A 20,925-nucleotide genomic window follows, 5' to 3' on the forward strand; every position below is an offset into this window, starting at 1 on the left:
AAACTTATAAAAATTGCTCAATGTTGCTGCCGCGAAGGTCACTACGCAACTGACAACGACACTTAAAGGACCACCGGACGCGCTCAAACATACCAGGCGCGCTTGCGATTTCTCCAGCAGTGACGACGATCCATGCTACGAGATCTTTCAATGTATCCAAAGGTGGGATAAACAAGAGATTTCATATGGCCCCAGAAAAAGAAATCCCTGGGACTGATGTTCGGGGAAAGTGGAGGCCAATCAACAGGTCCGCCACGTCCAATCCACGTCCCATGATATGTATCATCTAAGTAGTTACGCACATAATTAAAAAAAAATGAGCCGGTACACCATCATGCATTAACCACATGTTCTGGCGCGCAATGGCCGGTATTTCCTGCAGTAAATCCGGAAGGACGTGATGCAAGAAAACGAGGTACTTTTCTCCACTGAGGCGTTCAGGCCCTGCATTTGGCCTCGTTATTTTGAAGGATCCCGTCTCCCTCAACAACCGTCTATTAATATTTGCAAAGGTGCTGTGGTGTGGACAACGCCTACTTGGATATTGCTATTGGTATATTCATTGCTCTAGCCGTCCATTACCATCCGCTCGGTCGTAAATTAAATGCATATCCGCATATTCGTCATTCGTGAAATCTGACATGTTGTTTGCGAATGAAACTTATCGACTATCAATTCTGCTATGCTCTGCTCTGCTCTTTAATGAATATAAGCTGCTTTTATATTCCTCGGACCATCAATTCTGCAATGCTGGCTGCTTTTATATTCTTCGAACGCATGGAAAATTTACACACGAGAAAGCTTCTTCTTCTCGACTACCTTGTTCCAAATCCTCGCATTGATAGGGCCCTTCTCTTCGCCAGGCTAATTGTCTCTTCGATGTCTGTTTTTGCGAGATTCACAGAATAGACGTCTCCTGCGACCCTATGTTTTATGATAATTTTTCATCTCCTTAATACCTACTATCACTTCTCTAAATTTACCTTTCGAATTTGGCAACACCTTCTGTAAACATCGGTACCGATGTTGCAGCGATGTTTCCCGGCAAACATTTTAGTTTTTCTTGAATATCTTAAAACCTCCTCAGTTTTCACATTACAGACTTATATCAAATCAAAGAGTATAAAATTCCTTACAGTTTCAAGCTTTTATTTTTCTTAAAGATTTAATATTTTTGCAGATAGGGGTTCTAAACTACTTTTTTGTTTTCAATAATTCACGCCCCCCTGCTTCATCAAATCGGCATGTTACTTACATGAAAAATAGCCTTTAAGAATGTACTTTCACTTAAAAAATAATTCATAGTTGAAACAAATTTTGTTATTTTTTTTATTAATTTTTTACAGTTTCCAAAAGTTTGCCAACACCTTATATTTTCACGATTTTCACCCCCTGAACGACGTTTAGGACCCCATGTTGTATGGTGATTCTTTATCCTCTTGATGCCTACTATCCCCCTCTGAATTCGTCGGTCGAATTCGGCAACACCCTGTATATATATATATATATATAAACACACATTTTTAAGCAGTTTCGTGGCCGAAGAGACAATAAATGTTTGAATTTTTCAATTTCGCTTTTACTCCATCCCGAGAGCGTAATTCATGTACAAACAAGAAGCGACGAGATAAGTCACAACGAACCAGCGAAAAAGACAGAAATATTTTTCTCGCTGAATTTAGGCTATGAGATTTCTCCCGGTGGTTTTATGTTATGAGATTCTGATAGGGATTTATTTAACATGTCGATTTAGGTAAGGGTATCTAGGGTATTTAGATATAAGTATCTTTTAAACGAATTTTTTTAGCTAGACAGATTTTTATCCCTTCACTCGGGATGTGGGAACTTGCTGATTTCAGCAGTTTTACAGAGCTCGTGTAGCAATAATTAAATAAAAAAAGTGGAATTGGATCAGGAAATATGAGAACATTTTTGAATTAGTTAATATGGATTAGTTAGGGAATTAGTTAAAATTTAATTTAGATTTAGAGATATCATTACATATATATAGCATATCTTTAGCAGATACGTGGCGAAAAGATGACACTTTTGGAATAAACGGGAAGTCATGGTTTGAGAAGCTATGAGACACGTCTGTTTACATCATGACACAAGAGCAAAGTGAACGAGTTTTCTCACTCGATGATTTTACTAAAAGTTTCTGTAGATTTAGGCAAGGGAATCGTAGGTATCTTTGAAGTTAGGTATGCATTGGGGGAGGGTTATCCCCTTCATTCAGAGTGCAGGAAATTATCAGATTCAGTCATTTTTTAGAGCGCGTGTTGGAAATAATTAAATTAAAATGTGGAATTTGGAACAAGGAATAAGAAAAATTCTGGAATAAAGTATGATAAGCTAATTGAAGATAAAAATGAGGAAATTAGTTAGGATTTTAATTAAATTAAGAAAGATATTTTTATAAATATGTATAGTGTTTGAATCACGTAAACACGATAACTAGAATAATTTTGTTTGGATTCTAATTGTGCTTGGAATATACTAGAGGAAATGTAAAACCTCGGAACCTTGGAGGGCCGGGAAATGGTGACATTTTTATTTCCCTATCACTTTCTTAATGGAAAAATAAATCAAATGATCCGAATTGGCGCCTCATTAAGGCAAACAATATTTATATCAAAAGTTTTTCTGTATCTGAAATTACTTAGGAGTAAAAAAATTATCTTTAGCCCCTAATTTTGATTGTTCCTATGATCGACAATTTATATTGTACGGTTTGAAAAAAAATGAAATGAAACTTCCATCTTTATTTCATTTTATTTTCAATTAAATTCAACATTTGAAAGAGTAAACATTGGATAAAATCTCGAGTGAGATCCCCCGTCGCAGTCATTAAATAAAATAGTACCGATTTCGTCCATTTTTATTTCATAAAGAGAATATTAGATATGCAATGTAGTATCTTCTATAGATGATCAATAGATATGCAATGAAAGGTCTTCATTCTCAAGAGACACTGTGAAATAAATCCTTCAATAAATCATTTTTGTTTTCACCCATTCATCTCTCCACTTTGCAAGCGTAGCTAACTAATCAAAATATTCTTTGTTCACTGTAGGAGTATAATTTCAAATAGTACATTGCAAATCGTTATAATTTAAAATATAAGTTAAAATGCTTATTGACATGATTAAATTATTGCTCTAAATATAAAACATGAAATTCCTTTTAAGTTATTAATAAGTTTAAAAAAATGATACAAATTTATTTAAACATTGCGAGCGAAATCTAATAGAAAAATGAAAGAAATGATTTCAAAATATTTCATTCTACAGAAGTGAAGAAAAATAAAAATTTTATAAAAGGAAACGTAATTTTTAATATTTATCGATTTCGTTTTGATGAAAACTTCACTCACACTTTCATGAAATCTGAATATATATATATATATATATATATATATATATTAATCAGGGAAGTATTTCTATAGAGTATAAAAGATTTATGAATTTTTGTGAAATATATTTTAAGAAAACTAATATACAAAAATGAAATGTATTTCAAGGATTATTTTACTAAGAAATGCATTGTTTTTTTGTTTTTTTAAAGAAAAACCGCAAGCTGAATCTTAACAACGCTCTACTTCCACTAAGAAATAAAAACAGGAAAGCGAGCGCATGAAAGGACTCCGGCGTCTGTTAATAATGAGCTCAGCGGATGACGTCACTTCATCTCTAAATTTAATCCTCTTTCGTTCGTTCAGGATTAAAACTTCGGTTCTCTTTCATAAAGCATTATTCCTGGATTATGTTTTGGCTATTTTAGCTCTAAATATCTTTTTATTACTTTTATTTAAAAACTTCTTTTACATTTACAAAAACAGCATTTTAAAATCGATTTTTCAATCCCTGAAAAATTCTGCTCCATTTGCTGACCACGACTGCAATAAAATATCTTCATATTTTCAAAATGGCCACTTCACTGATTCATTTCGCAGTTAAATTTTAATTCCATCTGTGTGGCTCCATCTGATAGCGAAGTGGACAGATCCCAAAAATTCATACCATTTACGATTACGAATTGGAAAATGAGACTAAAAAAAGCAGAAACAGCTAAAAAATAATAATTTAAATGATAGTGAAAAAATAAAATTATAATTAAATTTAAAAACATTTCAGTGCACAGATAAAAGTGCCTTTTAAATACTGATTCTTTAAATTCATTTGTATGCATTTGTTCAATGAGTCGCAGCGGTTTAAAGCTTTCTAATGCAATGTAACAAAACACTGCAAGTGGCCATTTGGGTGCGAGCCAATAAAAGAGTTTCAAATTTTTGTAATGTTTCCATTCGCCAGGAATGGCAACGATGAAGGTAAACTTTTCTATACATGGAAATAGAAACATATGAACAAATCTGCTTGGACTTTTCGATCCGTTTGCCCGCATACTCTCTTATAAAGTTTTAAATACTTTTTTCCCAACCGATCATTTGCCATGAAACTTTGCGCGCCAAATTCTGCCGCATTTCCTATTCCGAAGGTAAAGACTAACCTTTTGCTATTTGGCTCAACATTTGAGAGTGTCTACACTATAGACGTTTCGCAATTTTATCCATCCAGCTCTCTTCGTTCTGCAGTTCATACATGGAACTTTTCTATACATGGAAATAGAAACATATGAACAAATCTGCTTGGACTTTTCGATCCGTTTGCCCGCATACTCTCTTATAAAGTTTTAAATACTTTTTTCCCAACCGATCATTTGCCATGAAACTTTGCGCGCCAAATTCTGCCGCATTTCCTATTCCGAAGGTAAAGACTAACCTTTTGCTATTTGGCTCAACATTTGAGAGTGTCTACACTATAGACGTTTCGCAATTTTATCCATCCAGCTCTCTTCGTTCTGCAGTTCATACATGGAACTTTTCTATACATGGAAATAGAAACATATGAACAAATCTGCTTGGACTTTTCGATCCGTTTGCCCGCATACTCTCTTATAAAGTTTTAAATACTTTTTTCCCAACCGATCATTTGCCATGAAACTTTGCGCGCCAAATTCTGCCGCATTTCCTATTCCGAAGGTAAAGACTAACCTTTTGCTATTTGGCTCAACATTTGAGAGTGTCTACACTATAGACGTTTCGCAATTTTATCCATCCAGCTCTCTTCGTTCTGCAGTTCATACATGGAACTTTTCTATACATGGAAATAGAAACATATGAACAAATCTGCTTGGACTTTTCGATCCGTTTGCCCGCATACTCTCTTATAAAGTTTTAAATACTTTTTTCCCAACCGATCATTTGCCATGAAACTTTGCGCGCCAAATTCTGCCGCATTTCCTATTCCGAAGGTAAAGACTAACCTTTTGCTATTTGGCTCAACATTTGAGAGTGTCTACACTATAGACGTTTCGCAATTTTATCCATCCAGCTCTCTTCGTTCTGCAGTTCATACATGGAACTTTTCTATACATGGAAATAGAAACATATGAACAAATCTGCTTGGACTTTTCGATCCGTTTGCCCGCATACTCTCTTATAAAGTTTTAAATACTTTTTTCCCAACCGATCATTTGCCATGAAACTTTGCGCGCCAAATTCTGCCGCATTTCCTATTCCGAAGGTAAAGACTAACCTTTTGCTATTTGGCTCAACATTTGAGAGTGTCTACACTATAGACGTTTCGCAATTTTATCCATCCAGCTCTCTTCGTTCTGCAGTTCATTTACATTCGAACAGCCAGATTTCCTCAGAATGAATTTTGCTCAAAATTTGATAGAAGTCTGCAAATTCGATGCACCCCATTTCATCCGTCGAGTCATCTTTGTTACAGACCAAAAAATGATTTTTCGTGATCAAGAGGTATAACACGTGAAACGTCAATGCAAAACGTTACCTTCAATGGACTTTTAAAATCGTTCATTGAAGCAGTTTGAAATTCGTATGATGACTGGTACACACTGGACTGTTGCCCTTCGACAATAAGTAATAAGTGTTATATATGTGCCATAGAGCTGGCGTTTTATATATAGGGACTGTGCATCCACGATAGATTTTGAATAAAATCAGTTGATGGGGATCCAAATTCGTTCATCGCTCTATTCGTATGTATGTTAAAACGATAGCTCATTTGGAAAAGCAGGCGTCCAATGTGCGAAGTCTCATTCTTCAATATTAAAATCAATCGATTCTCGCTTCTCATGACGCAGGCGTTATTTCGCTCTTTTTCCCGTCGAGAGATTGGAAATAATCCCTTTTCCATAGAACGGATCTGGGATCATTCCTCTTTAAATGAGAGAGACGTTTCAAATTCTCACCAAACGACCCTCGTCTTGGATGGCTGCTGAAAAACGTTTTACTTCAAAAGCGTTCCTTTTGTAGAGTTGCTAATTGAAATTTTGTGGATTGCTCTATTTGGCAAGTTAGCATTAAAAAAATCATCATTTGGCGACTGGGCTGCAACATATATTCATTCAAAATCAATACAGCGCGATCGGTTTATTACTCAAAGTCCTCGGCATCTTAGGCATGTGTCAGAGTAGCAAGGAATTCACTTACTGGAATGGTCAGACAGCGTCAAAATATGGCTTCTTGTATGCTACACAATATAACAGCAAACCAGCAGCGGTGGTGTCTTCGAAACTTCCCCGCATAATCTCTAGGAAAAGTGAATGGATATTTTAGAAGCATTTTTCTCAACTGATTTTGAAAAACATTTGGCACGGAACCACCGTTGCAGTCACAAATTATACCAAATTTTATACATTTAAGTCGCTGGTTTTCCAAATGGTCGATATCTTATAGTACAGATCGACAAACGGGCCATCCCTTGTTGTCATTGGCTCACAGGTGTCTGCACTGCAGATGGCAGCTTTCTGTATCGAATTTCATCCAACTTCGTATGGTGCTAACTTACATTCGAACAACTGGACTGATAGATTTCCTCTCAATAGATTTTGCACAAAATTGGATAAAAACCTACACATTTATTGTAAACACAGTGTACCAAATTTCATACGTCTGGCCAGAGGTGTTTTTAAATTGTCACAGACAGCCAGGCATAATGCTAAAAATGTGTTTTCAAATCCAGAGAACTCTAAAGTGCAGAATCGTTCAAATCTCAAGTTCAAATTTCTTGATGACTAAACTATTTTGTCTATACTTCGTACACAAGAAAGTAAAAAGCGAATATAAAATTTCGAGACCTTCCTTTCAGCTGTTGAGTCTAGAATTTTGTGTCAACCTGCAATGTGACTTATAAGAGCACATACTAAATCACATTCGTCTGACTTTTGGCATTTTTAACTTATCGCGTTCACATAAGCACAAATAGATAATCAGTCTTCTCTTTGGTAAATATTATCAAAAACTGAGCACAGATCTTCACATAAGAACAAATATTGAATTCCATCCCCCTGTATCGTCATGTTTTAAAAATCTATTTAATTCCTTATTTTGAATATTTTATCTTTTCTCTTTTTTTTTATTTTCCTTTTTTCTTATTTATAATCTACTAAGTAAACTGCACCAAACTGCTTCCAAAAAATTTTTTTTTCTCTCTCTTTAGCTCGCATAAATATTATCATGTTAGAACATTTGGGTTATGCAACTGTCAAACAATAATTAAAGAAAGGAAACTATAGGCTGCATTGCCCGGGCTCTCCTTACAAATTTTTTATCGACTAGTACTTTTTAAAAATGCATACACATGAACGGAAGGACAGACAGACTTCGTGTATATTCATCTAAAGTTTTCCAGATATCTGCAACTTTATACACATTTAAATATGCTTCCATCTTTTCAAGTAACCGAAACACAAGTCCCGCCCCATCCCAGCCACTATCCGCTTTCACCATTTTTTATTTCATTAAAAGGTTCGTGACCCCTCGGTACGTCATCAACGGTCACCACTCATTTTCGAAAGATATCGCAAACTAAAAACCTTTACAAAAAACCCAATTTCAATAAAACTGGAACAAATGGATCGATTTCTATTTTCTCGTATACGAAGTAGAGGAAAAGGATTATTTTCGAAATTCGTATGAAGGGATTTTGGCTATACTTCGAAGAGCACATTTTTGGAAAATGTTTGTCTGTCAGAGACAACGATAACTCAAAAGTGCTTTGAGCTAGATAGATGAAATTTGACACACCAAATCTGTATCAAAAATATGTCTTTCCGAATATAAGATAACGAAGAGAGCTCGATAAAATGGGAAATTCGAAATTTAGATTTAACATGCACAGTATCAAATTTCGAACCAAATCCAACAAGGGGTTGAAGGTCTGTCGGTCTGTAATTTCAGAAGCTTGTAAACGCGATATCTCATTTGTATGCGATTTCGCAGTTGCAACCGGTTAGGAAGAAATATGTACAAAACACAAATTCCTTTCTTTAAAGAGTATGCGAGAAAGTTTTTGGGAGACCATTCCCGCTGATTTTAATTAAGTTTCCCATTCTGAGAGCATGGCTAATCAATCGTAATGCTCCAATTTGCAATCGTAATGATGAATATTTGTAATAATCATGGAAAGTTATAATTCTTTAAAGCTGATTCCCATGTTACAACACATAGGGTGAGGGAACACCTGGTTTGTAAAGGCAGCGAGTATCTTTATTATAATTATTATTACTTCTTAGAATGCTCCAACCATGTCTTGATAGCTGACAGGGTGCAACTCTTAAACAAAATAAAATAATGAATGCCCTCTATTTAGTTTCTCTAAGGGAGGAGGTTTCTATCCACCCTTTCGGTGTTCTTTCGAGCTTTTACTCTTCCTTCTATTCTACATTGATAGAGAGTTCCGAACAGGAGACGGAGCTTTTACTGATGACCGACCCTCTGTCTTCCCTGTAAGCACACAAAAGTACTTTTCGAATTCCTGATGGCGGAGGGTTAATAAGCAAAGAGAAGCCTCGTCGTTTGCAAATACGGCAACAAAATCGATTTTTGTCGTCAATCGATTCTTGTGTCCTGCATCGAATTTCAAATGGAATCCTTATTTACTGTACGATGAAAGGATTTTGAAAATCGTAAAATGGAGTGTAATCATTGACTGAATGAAGTGCAATCAATGAATAAAATGAAGGTTAATCAATGAAATGAGGTGTAAATTCATGAATGGATGAACTGCAATCCATGAATTATAAATAAAACAATGGAAAGGTTTCTACTACCCGAACAGGGTGAACTCGGTGGTGAATTTTGTGTTTATGTTCGAGAATAATCAGAATTGGATGGGATCCACAGCTCGAGTTTGAATGTCATGTCTGTGGTCTGGAACGTCTTCATCCGCCGTATGTGCTGCCCTGGTGCGCATTAAATCTGACGTCTCACTGGTGTGGAAATTTGGAAAGAGGACTCCAGCTCAATGGCATCCTCGTCATCATCGAAATTCAAAATTATGTCCCCAAATAGCCCTACTGTTGCTTTCAAACGGAACGTTAATGTAGCGAAACTAAATTTCATATCATTAGCTTGTTGCGTTTTGAGTTATCGTGTCCGCATGTGCTAAACAGACAGAGATCAATCAAAGGAAGCTCCAAATTTAATATATATCTACAATTCTTGTGGTAAAATCTTATGACAAATTCCATCCAACTAGATCGTTTTGTTCCTGTTATTATTTATCTTCTTTACTTATTTTTTTTCTTATAAATTGTAGCTTTTTCGTGGCTAATTTATTTTAAAGAACGTCTTGTATGAATATCCTAGGTCAAAATTGATCTAAGAAGCATGATTTTATTAATGTACTCAAATGCAGAATATTTTTAATTTATAACTCATCTGCGTAAATATCAAATTTTTGGAATTCACTACCAGGTGGTGCCAGTTGTATGAAATTAGAATTGAATTAAAACGATTGATTAACAGATAATGATGTTCTGAAAATATAAAAATAGCGTAAAGTCATTTAGTAAACATACACAAAATTTCAGAAAAATCAGGAAGTGGGTAAAAAAAAAAAATCCATTATTAAGTCCCTTATTTTCAAACATAAAAAAAAAAAAATCGAATTAAACAAAAGTATGCAAAAAGGGAGGTTATTTTAATTATTTAATTGTGAAGAAGAGTGAGTTTTATTAATACTCCAAGAAACTTTTCTAATTTCATTCGTACCAAAACAATTCCTCTAACGAACCAGGTATTTCTATAATTTGTTATCGTCCATCACAACCCCGCTGCCACATCCTCTGAAACTATTCTTAAAAGAAATCTTTGAAATAAATTCCCAAAACTGTTTTGCAGCAATGCTAGAATGCAATAACTGTTGCCAGAGAAAAGGGAGAAACTTTCCATCCGCGACGAGTATCCAATCAGATTAAAAGACTGCATATTCGAGGAGCGATTCCGTTACCTTGGAGACCCCAAAATGGAAGCATTCTTTTCATCATTTGCAAGAGAGCAGTTTAATGACGTCGGCACTACCGAAGATTTCCCTGAAGTTTATGCATGGAGTATCTTCTTTAAAAAGAAATCCTTTCTTGATTTCCAAATGCCGAATAAGTGATTTTATTCTGTCTATTGCTTCTTCTTTCCTATTTTTGGGTGAAAACTTGTTTTCTTGAGACTCTCCGATTATAATTAACATTACTCATTATGATTAATAATATTCAGATCCTTACAACAATTTAGAGTCACATTTCTTCAACGTGGAAATGAATATTACTAATTATAACAGCGGTGTTAATAATGTCTACAAGACAGACAACGGCACTAAACAATTTGACATTTTCATCTGAAAGGCGGTGACCAGTTATTTTACTTACAAAAATTATTACCATTCAGATTCAAAAAAATGAAAGTTTCCTCTTTAAACTTATCATAGCCTTTTCGAATCATTTTATTTAGCTCGGTTTTCCTTTTATATGTGTGTGTGCGTATACACATACACACACACATAAAGCAGAAAATAAAAATGCCTGTCTGTCAGAAACTCTTCCATACCGACATGATATTTGCAACTTCATTTCGGCTTTCATTCCTGTTTGTTTTGTACTTTTCCAGCTTTCAAAATTATTTCATTCTTAAAATATTAAATAAATGATAAAAAAAAGTGAAAACAGACTCCTCTATTTTTACTAAGTATTTAGCCAATACTTTTTGAAATAATTCACAAAAAGTATTTACATATGACCTTGAACAAAGAACAATGATCTCCTTAGAGACACTCATTTATAGGTCGCTTCATTTCGTTTTCAATTTTTATCATTCTTCAAAATGCATTTTAAATGAAATTAAAAAAAAAAAAGAATTGTATTACAGACAGACAGACTTCCTCTGAACCTGTTTTGATCAAAATTTGATAGAAATCTGCAAATTTAATGCACAAAGACCGTGTGAATTTCATCTGTCTTTCTCAAAACTTTCTTCTTTTTTTTGGGGGGGGGGGTATCTTTGTCACAGACAAACATATAGCCGAAAAAGATTTTTTTTTTCTCCTCGAATCGAAGGAGGAGTGAAAGGACGCCACAATGAAAGTAGAGGAGTAATAAAATAAAAGAGAGAGAGAGTAAGTAATCTGCGCATATATTTTCAAGAACCAAATTATTTAACTAAATTTTTGTTTCGTACGTTGATGTCATGAAAATAATTTCATCAAATAAAGATTCTTTAGCACAATATTTATAATAATTTGAAAAATAGACGGTAAGAAAACTGTCTTCATTCATTCATCTTTCCTTTGCTTCCAGAGGTCGTGAACGACGCCATCTTCGAGGAGGATCACGACGAGATGGTGATCGTCAAAGACATCGAGATGTTCTCCATGTGCGAGCACCACCTGGTGCCGTTCATCGGAAAAGTAAGGTCCCTCTCTGCCTCTCCTCGGTTTTCTCATGTACTTCTTTTAACCGCGTTTTTTAATTTTTAATACAAATTTATAGAATAAAACCTCGTTTGGAAGTCTTTCTTTCGATCGACTCAGCTCAAAATTCTATATTGGTCTTCCATTTCGGAGACAAGATGATATACCAAATTTCATTTATACTGCTCATTGCTTTTATGAGAGACTGTGTTCGTGTGCATTCGAAAATAAGAAGGGGTAATCATTTACAGCCAAATATTCTCTTATTCAGCCCCTTGAATAATGAGCAAAATAAAATAGAAAAAAGTGACTCACTTAACGAACAGTGTTTCGCAGAACGAGTGGTGAGGAGCACGCACTATATTGGTCTATATCAATCTGAGTTTAGCACTTGTTTTATATCTTCATCGAAGAAATTTTTGCTGGATAACGTTGTCGATCGTGACTCCGAGGGTTTTGAGCAAGTGTTTGTGGAGTGTTAATCGACGAGATTCTGTCTCTAGTCAAGATTTTAGAGCTAGAGGAGGATAGCAACAACACTGATGACCTGGTGAAAAAACATAGTCCAGAACTACCGAAGAACTCAAGGAACTGCATTCTGTGACGTAGCAAAAACGCTGTGGAGGAGATTTGGTCTGGAGAGGCAGAAATAATACAGCAAAAAAACCATAGGCAGTTTTTTCAGGGTACGGACTACTTCGAATTTTTTTCAAGGTGTTGCGTCCACTCAGTGGAATAGGTCTACAATATTTATTATAACTTAATAATAAATAGGAATATGTACTTACCTACATAACATAATAATAATTGCCGCAAATATAATAATATAAAATGATGCATTTATTATAAAAAAAACCAAAATACATTAGAAAATAAGTCATTTTTACCTAAAGTTAGTTCTCTTAGTTATAGTTGCTAGAAGACTTCTGCTGTATACTGTCAGCCAATATCTCGGTATATAATTACTAACTGCAAATCTTGCACTGGATTCTAAGGGGTCGTCTGAGTGACGGAAACGATATGCTGTCTGAATTATATTCATCGCAGATTCCCACAGGTAGGTAGAACCAAAGAACAACGTTAAATGATATGGACCTTTTTTAAAAAATTAGGATACGTCCCTTAGATTCCAAAAGTTATTCTTAGGCTCTGAATAACGTTATTTTAAAATCGTGTCATTTTGAAAGAGAAAAACTTCGTATTCCTCAAGAGATAAGGAGAATACAATGTTCCATCAATGTGCTTCTTTTAGTATGCGCTCCTTAAGTCTTGGTCACCCCAAAATGTCCTCCAGTCGATCGCGCCTCTGGTTCAGAACAAAACAAATGAGAGATGCCGAAATGATATGTTGAGAAGCATCCATCTGATGAGGTGTGCGTTTTACAAATTCATTTAACTAGAATGCCATTTATCGATAATGCTGTTTCTCATTTTTGCTAAATTTTAAAGCACAGCCAAAGAGAAATGCCTTTAGACAATCTTCTTGAAAAAGAATGCATGCATTACAAACAATGAAACGCATTATTGGTCACCCCAAAATGTCCTCCGGTGGTCGATCGTGCCTCTGGTTCAGAACAAAACAAAAGAGAGGTGCCGAAATGATATGTTGAGAAGCATCCATCTGATGAGGTGTGCATTTTACAAATTCATTTAACTAGAATGCCATTTATCGATAATGCTGCTTCTCATTTTTGCTAAATTTTAAAGCACAGCCAAAGAGAAATGCCTTTAGACAATCTTCTTGAAAAAGAATGCATGAATTACAAACAATGAAACGCATTATTGGTCACCCCAAAATGTCCTCCGGTCGATCGCGCCTCTGGTTCAGAACAAAACAAAAGAGAGGTGCCGAAATGATATGTTGAGAAGCATCCATCTGATGAGGTGTGCATTTTACAAATTCATTTAACTAGAATGCCATTTATCGATAATGCTGCTTCTCATTTTTGCTAAATTTTAAAGCACAGCCAAAGAGAAATGCCTTTAGACAATCTCCTTGAAAAAGAATGCATGCATTACAAACAATGAATCGCATTATTATAAATTTGTTTGTGTATATTGTTCGAAATGATAAGCATTGCCCTATTTTACATGGAAACACTCGTTGTTTCGTTCAACGAGTGAGAGCTCGTTCAGCGATGTTTATAGGAGATAGAAAGAGTGTCCATTCTAATCGTGGTGTAGTAACTGATTTCTACACCCAAAGAGATGCTTTCAATTGGTTCTGAAGAAATATTACGTTGAGGGAATCAAAATATGAACGTGTACATCCGACCACCCACTGAACGTAGCAGTATCGACAGGATCAAAAAAAGGGGCTGTCAACATGTTTCATTCTTTAAAGTATTTTTGACACAAACCAGAGGAAGGAGAACTAACAAAAGGTACTATCCTCCCTGAATAAAAATTCTTTTTCATGATACCCATTTAATAGTCGTGATCATTTTTGCTCACTTTTCGCAATGACGAGTGCTCAGATTTTTATTTCCAGAGTCCCACGCATTAGCATTCTGGACTACGTAGTATAGGAGAGAAGAGCAAACGTGCACTACCGATCTGGTACAGATGCACTATTTCAGTAGCAACAAGATCACGCACCCAATGTAATGCATTCGAGTCATTGCATACGATCCGACAGACAGATCTGGCTCGTCATTTGACACGTTTCTACTCTTTCAATGCTAAAATGGTTTGTCGAATTTTATTTATCTAGAACTTTACGTTTTGCATTCACCTGCTGTCGAGCGGACACATTTTCTTTGGGTCGATTTTGTTTTAAATGACGAGAGAACAGGGGCACATCATCTGCCGAGCTGAAGGCGTTTTTCACTTTCACAGACAGGCGTCATTTTTTTAAAAAAGCATGTTTCATTCGAGGAGATCTGAAACGTGAAAATCTCGAATTCGAATTTTTGGGCGATTACAATTTTTTCTCTCCGTGTGCTTTGCATACTAGATATTAAAAACTCCATTCTTTAATTCAATCTCGCAAAAAAAAAAAAAAAAAAAAAAAAAATTACGTTTACTGTCAAAAAGTGCCATTCTTGTTGAACGTTAAAGCGTGTTTTTAAAAATTATTTGTATTAAATGTATGTCTACCGTGAACTGTATTTCAAATATTTGTATTTCGCTCTTTTCAGGTATCCATTGGCTACCTACCAAATAAAAAAGTATTGGGACTTAGTAAACTAGCCAGGTAACTAAATGTTTCATGCCCTCACTTCTATTCTAATGAAGAAAATTTCTAATCAAATATTTTACCTGACATTCTAATAAAAAATTTTAAGAAAATTTTCAATCAAATATTTCTAAAGTCTCGGATAATATTTTAAAAGAATTTCTAAACATGTATTTTAAGAGATTTTCTAATCAAATATTCTGTTTCAGGATTGTAGAAGTTTTCAGCAGACGTTTACAAGGTAAGTCCCGTTTTAACTCTTTCAATGCTGAAGCACCCGAAACGTCTGTTCAAACAAAGAGCATCCATTTCCTTATATAAATACTCTAATATCCTCCATTTCAGTAGTTTGAGTTCATTGGGATCTAAAATTCTCAAGCCTGGAAGATGAAATAGGATTGATTATGATTTAGAATAAATACATTTAGGAGTCACATGTTATATAATAAACGAGTCGTTTTTTCCCCCCTTCATATGAAATGAAATATTTTAAGTAAATATTTTTTGATAAACATGTTTCATTACCGAAAAAAATGAGTATTAAAAAGGATATTTTAATGACTCACACATTGATAGCGCCATAAATAATAAAATGAATAGCATAATGCATTAAAAAGTTATCTTCTAGTTTTAATGATTTTTAAATGCCTTTAATGAATTAAATAATATTTTAATGTAAATAAACGTCTTTCTTATTTCACAAACCTGTGACAATTATCACAAAATAAGTACAAAGTAATAATGAAAACGAGTTGCCTTTGGCCACCAGCTAGTTCGTCTAGGATATTGGTTTACCTTTCATTTCACTTAAATCATTTCAGTATAACTTCATACCCATGATACTGTGAAACTGCTAAAAAATGAAAGATGTGTTTCTTAAACTGTCTTCATTTGCTAGTGGAGACCAGTTCCATGACATCATGGCGTTATTAGAAATGTCCTTCAAATGTCTCGATAATGTAGCTTCACTTTGTCTTGTCAAATCCGCTTTCTTTAGCTTTCAACAATGGAAGAAAATCATTTGATGAAACAATGAAAACGGTTTGATCTTCAGGGCAACAATATAATCTATTGTTGAAAATCAGGCTAAAAACATTTTTTTTTTTAATTCACCGAAAATTCGCACGACTCTTAAACTAATATCATAAAAAAGAAAATTTTTGAAATTTTGTTAAATTTACTCTTTAGCGATATCATGTTTGGAAGCTATTGTGGAAAGATGCTAAAATTTCTTTTAATTTTTAATTAATCAAAATTTAGTTAAAATTTTTAAAAACAGTTCGTAGTCACACATTTTCGACTTCCAAGGTATACATGCGCCAAATTTCGTAACTCCAGGGCAAACTGTCTGGTGGCTCGGCATCAACATACACGCGCGCATTCATCTAGATTATTAATGTTGACAGATGAAAGAGAATGCGTTGGCTTTCCACGGCTACCATTTGCAATAGAACCACCAAATTATGCACAAATATATTGTTACAAACCTGTAATTTTGCTTCCCAGTACAACTAGTGTCATCGTAAGAAAGACCGGATGTACGATCTATCCTGTGCGTGCTGAGCGTCAATGAACTCAGAGATTGGCGACTTGGCGATGAATTTGGCGACAAAAATGGATCATACTGGAAAGTTCGAGAAGTTTCACGATCCATCCAGTAGGAACCGAGATACACCCAGAGACGTTCTGATTGGTCTGGAAGATTCTAGACCCGCCCCCTGCAACTATAAAAGACAGGCACTTTCAAGCTGCGAGAGTGGTGTAAGTGAAGTCGTGTGAGAAGTAGCGAGTCGGCAGCTAAAGCGAGAATTCAGCCGTTGGAGAGACGGTAGAGAGAAGCTCCCAGGAACCCCTCTCCTGCTGGATTCTGTCTATCCGCTTCGTGTGCTGCTGTCTACTGAAGTGTGCTACTGTCGTCTGTGTACTCGTCGTCTTTGTGCTGTCCTGTCTTCGTGTAAATAAACGTCGTTGTTTTTTTTTTCTACTGACGCCTGCTGATTGAGCGTTCTCCACACCATATCACTTCCACTATCCAAACGAACCCGGAAATTTCGTAACAATATTTTGAAAGGGGATAATAGAAAAAAAATTTTGAATTTTAATTAAATAAAAATTAAGACAAATTTTGACATTTTCTACGAAAACTTCGGAAAACTTATTGACCCTTTTAAAACTATTTTAGTATTTCAAAAATTGTTTATTTGTTAAGAACACGTATTTAGCTGAGCAATTTTTTTTTCTTCTGAATTTTGTGATAATATTTTCAAAAATATTTGTTAGTTTAATTTTCAAAAATAAATTTCACTACTGCCTTGAAATTCAAAACGTTTTCACTGTTTCGTCAAATACTTCACTGTATGGTTTTATTTACCATTCCGTTTACTATCCGCGCAGAAGTCAGAAAATGAAGTCATTCGGAAGTTTCGTGCACACAAACGTAAGGCCATTAAAATAACTACGATTTTAATGCCTTTTACGATGTGATGCTTTAAACTATTTTTTTTATAAGTTCTCGAGTATTAAATTATCCTTAAGGAAAAATGAATTCCTTTTTGTTAAAAGCTAACTTTCAAAATCAATGCTTCCAATTATTTTTCCTTCTTTTCTCTTCCTTGTAAAGATTTACCGAGTCGTGCCAAAGTAATCAGAAAACCGTATTAAAATGCGTAAACATGCAGCGATGTCGTATTTATCGACGAAAAAAATGTAATGTATATTTTCAATAAATTTTTTATTCTTATTCAAATATCAAACTCGCGAAAAAAAGTTAACAGCAGAAAAACCTTTTAAAACATCACTTCTACCGGAAGTGGAAGCTCAGATGGTGCTGTGTTTACAGGGCAGTGCTCTCTGTTGTTGCTGCTGCTGTTTATGGCACTTGTCATAAACAAGCCCACTGACGAAGTCAGCGATTTTAAGCCGAGTTTTAGCGTCCTTTCAGTAGTGCAATCTAATGCCAAAGGCGCGGCTCAGTAGTGCCAAGGGTGCTACTCATCATGCGTCACGGCCTATTCCACGGGGCGGACTTCATTTCTACATTTCATTTATTCATCCACTGATCGTAATTTAAACCTGAATCAGAGAACTATCAACTCTGATCCAGTACCCCCAGCGGTATTGTCTCAACTTGGAGGACTTTGTAGCTACGACAGATTTATACGTGCACCAGCCACCTTGTACACGGAGAGTCTTCGCCCGGCGGGGTTCGAACTCACAAATCAAGGGATGGCAATCCAACGTCCTACCAAGGCTATCCCGGCCAGTGCTTTTCTTTCAACACAAAGCAAGAGCATAATGAATGTTCTTGCTCAGAGGTGTTACTCTTCCAACACATTTCTTTTCATGCAGTAGAGGGGAACGAATACATTCTCATGTAAACCATGAGGTATAAATGAGTGCAAAGTTCTTTCTCAGCTAAATAAGGTACTGCGTTCCTGCAAAAAGCGTATCTTTAAAAAAATCCTTAAAATGCTACCCAAGCATTTCGCAGAACCTGTGCAACCCTCCAACTACAACCATTCGTAAAATTTACAGTTTTTGTTAGATATTATTTAATTTTAGTATCAAAACATTCTGTATGTGAATTCAGTCTTGGGCCCGCCTTGTTGCTGCTTGAACATTATTGCGCATGCGTAAGAAAACGGTTTTTAATGAGTAGCCAATTTAATATTTAATGAAGCGTTATAAAGCCTTCCTCGTGCTCATATTTGGAAGCAAACATTGAAGAAGATCTTCAAATTTCTACGGGAAAACAAAATTAGCGTTTCAGTTTTATTCATAAAGGCTGAGTCAAATAGTGAAAGATGCACAATTGAAGCATCTGTACCATGCGAAAATAGTGTTACAACTGTTGTGATATATTTAATTTTGTGAAATTTTCTTTCGAGTATATGTTCGCATTTTATGAACAGATACTCGAACTGTCTGCAGCACCCCCCCCCCCCCGATCTCTATAATAAACAGATTTGACTGTTTTTTGTCATCATCATGCACAGTTATAATTCTCTTAGATCGCAATCCATTTCTTTTTCCACTTTCAGTTCAAGAGCGCCTCACTAAACAAATCGCCGTTGCCATCACGGAGGCTATCGGACCCACAGGCGTTGGAGTCGTCATAGAGGCAACGTAAGTATACTTCTGCTGGCCGCCTTTGGTGATCCGTCCAAATGATTGACTTTTAGGCTGTTCAATATTAACATAGAATGAGTATCTTTTTTTTTTTTTTTTTTTAATTTCCCCTTGATATTTGACAAGACTGAAAAAACGAAAAGCATGAACTGAAATGAATAAATGAAGACAAATTATGCCACTTAAAAGTGTGTATTCTACAAAATGAAAGAGAAAGTGAAAATCCGAACTTAATGTCCAAAGAAAGCATTTTTTTTTTTTAATATTAAATTTGACATCGGCAAAAAGCACGCGATTGAATGTTTTTATGGAGAGTTTGAATTTCATAATATTAGAAATGAATTGTGACAAATGATGAATGACACGTTAAAAATTGAATAAAAGTAAAGAAAAATGTGCTTAGAAATAAAATGGATATCACTAAAGAGGATTTATTTATTTATTTTTTTATTTTAAGATAATTCAAAAATTATCTTTGTGAAATAGTTTCTGAAAAAAAAAAATGGCCGACACTGTCCGTAGATAAGTCACAGTCATTCCCGTCTGACTTTCGCTCTTGCTTGACACCTGTTTCCAGATTTCTCTCATCTCCTCTGAATTTTCGTTCAATCATATCCAAAGCATTTGTAATGATACTTTGCAGCTTCGTTCAATAGCGGAGCACTGAATGAAGAGCAGCTGGAAAATGTGTAACAATAGCGATTCCTGTGCCACGTACATTAACATTTTATACATTTTTTTCAGAAGAAATGTGAGAATTTTGCACAGTCACTCACTTTCTAAATAATTGTCGCAAGAGAGCGAATTTTATATTATCTTTAAATGCAAAAAATGACCGTTGGAATGTTACTTAATTTACGTTCTGTTTTAACTGAATGAGCTAAAATTTTAAATAAGCTAATTCAGAAAGAAATGAAATAAACTGGCTAAGAATTCAGCTGAATTTTTACAAAAATTTTCAATACATAATCTCATGACTCAGATTTGACTTCTCAGCACACTAATGAAAACCTATTATTAAAATTATTTCAATAAGTTTAACATGAATTGTTTCATATTTATAAATATCAATTTTGTGATCGGTTTTTCGCTCATTTCCTGATGTGCCGGTAGTTGGAAATTTTGAAAATTGGATATTCTCGATGACAATATTTTATGTCATTGAGAATAGGATCAGAATTCGATTATTTGTCAATCATTAATAAACTAAATATTGATTTCGCATTTAAGGTGTCATCTGATAGTGAATTTGAAAAACAACAAAATAACGAGTTTAAAATGTAGGAAATGATTAAGAAAAAAAAATTACTACATTAACAAAAAATATGCTTTAACTAAATGCTTTTATTCCATTTGACTTCCTTTACTTATCTGTAAAGAAGGAATTTTGTAATCGATTTTTCATTCCCTTCTCTGTTAGTTTTGAAATTTGATTGTACATTTCCGATGTACCGTAATATGTGCAGAACTGCAATTGAATCGATACACTTAATAATTTTGTAGATTCCATAATATTTCTAATAGGCAGTTATAAATGATAAGTAGAAAATAGTTACTTTCTTTTAGCTATCAGTAAAATGTGTTTTAATAAATAAAAAAAATGCATTTTTATTAATGTACCAAACACTATAAATTCTTTTATCGTAACTATTTTTCACTTTTAAGTCATAAAATCGGTTTTGTCGAAATCGTTGGAAGGCGGCATCACGGAATCGGATACTACATTTTATTGTCTACATTAATTGATTAGATTGTTCCATTTTGAAGACATTAATAGAGTGTTGTTGTCTGAGAAAATGCACATGTTTATGAAATTTCCAAATCCTGAGGGAATGACAGAAAAATCAA

The 20,925-nt window shown here is 34.7% G+C and overlaps 1 protein-coding gene across 2 annotated transcripts in view; it reads left to right on the forward strand.

Moving 5' to 3' along the window:
* LOC129962011 (GTP cyclohydrolase 1-like) overlaps positions 1-20,925 on the forward strand; it is a 64,398-nt gene that overhangs the window by 32,793 nt on the left and 10,680 nt on the right. For both annotated transcript variants that reach the window (XR_008783865.1, XM_056075678.1), the window contains exons 2-5: positions 11,659-11,768; positions 14,912-14,967; positions 15,159-15,190; positions 18,990-19,074. Coding sequence is in view for 1 of the 2 variants with exons in the window: in XM_056075678.1 (XP_055931653.1) it covers positions 11,659-11,768; positions 14,912-14,967; positions 15,159-15,190; positions 18,990-19,074 (283 nt within the window). In the remaining variant the exon portion in view is untranslated. The remainder of the gene's footprint in view (positions 1-11,658; positions 11,769-14,911; positions 14,968-15,158; positions 15,191-18,989; positions 19,075-20,925) is intronic.

This window comes from Argiope bruennichi, chromosome 2 (genome assembly GCF_947563725.1).
Source record: "Argiope bruennichi chromosome 2, qqArgBrue1.1, whole genome shotgun sequence".
NCBI lineage: Eukaryota > Metazoa > Arthropoda > Arachnida > Araneae > Araneidae > Argiope > Argiope bruennichi.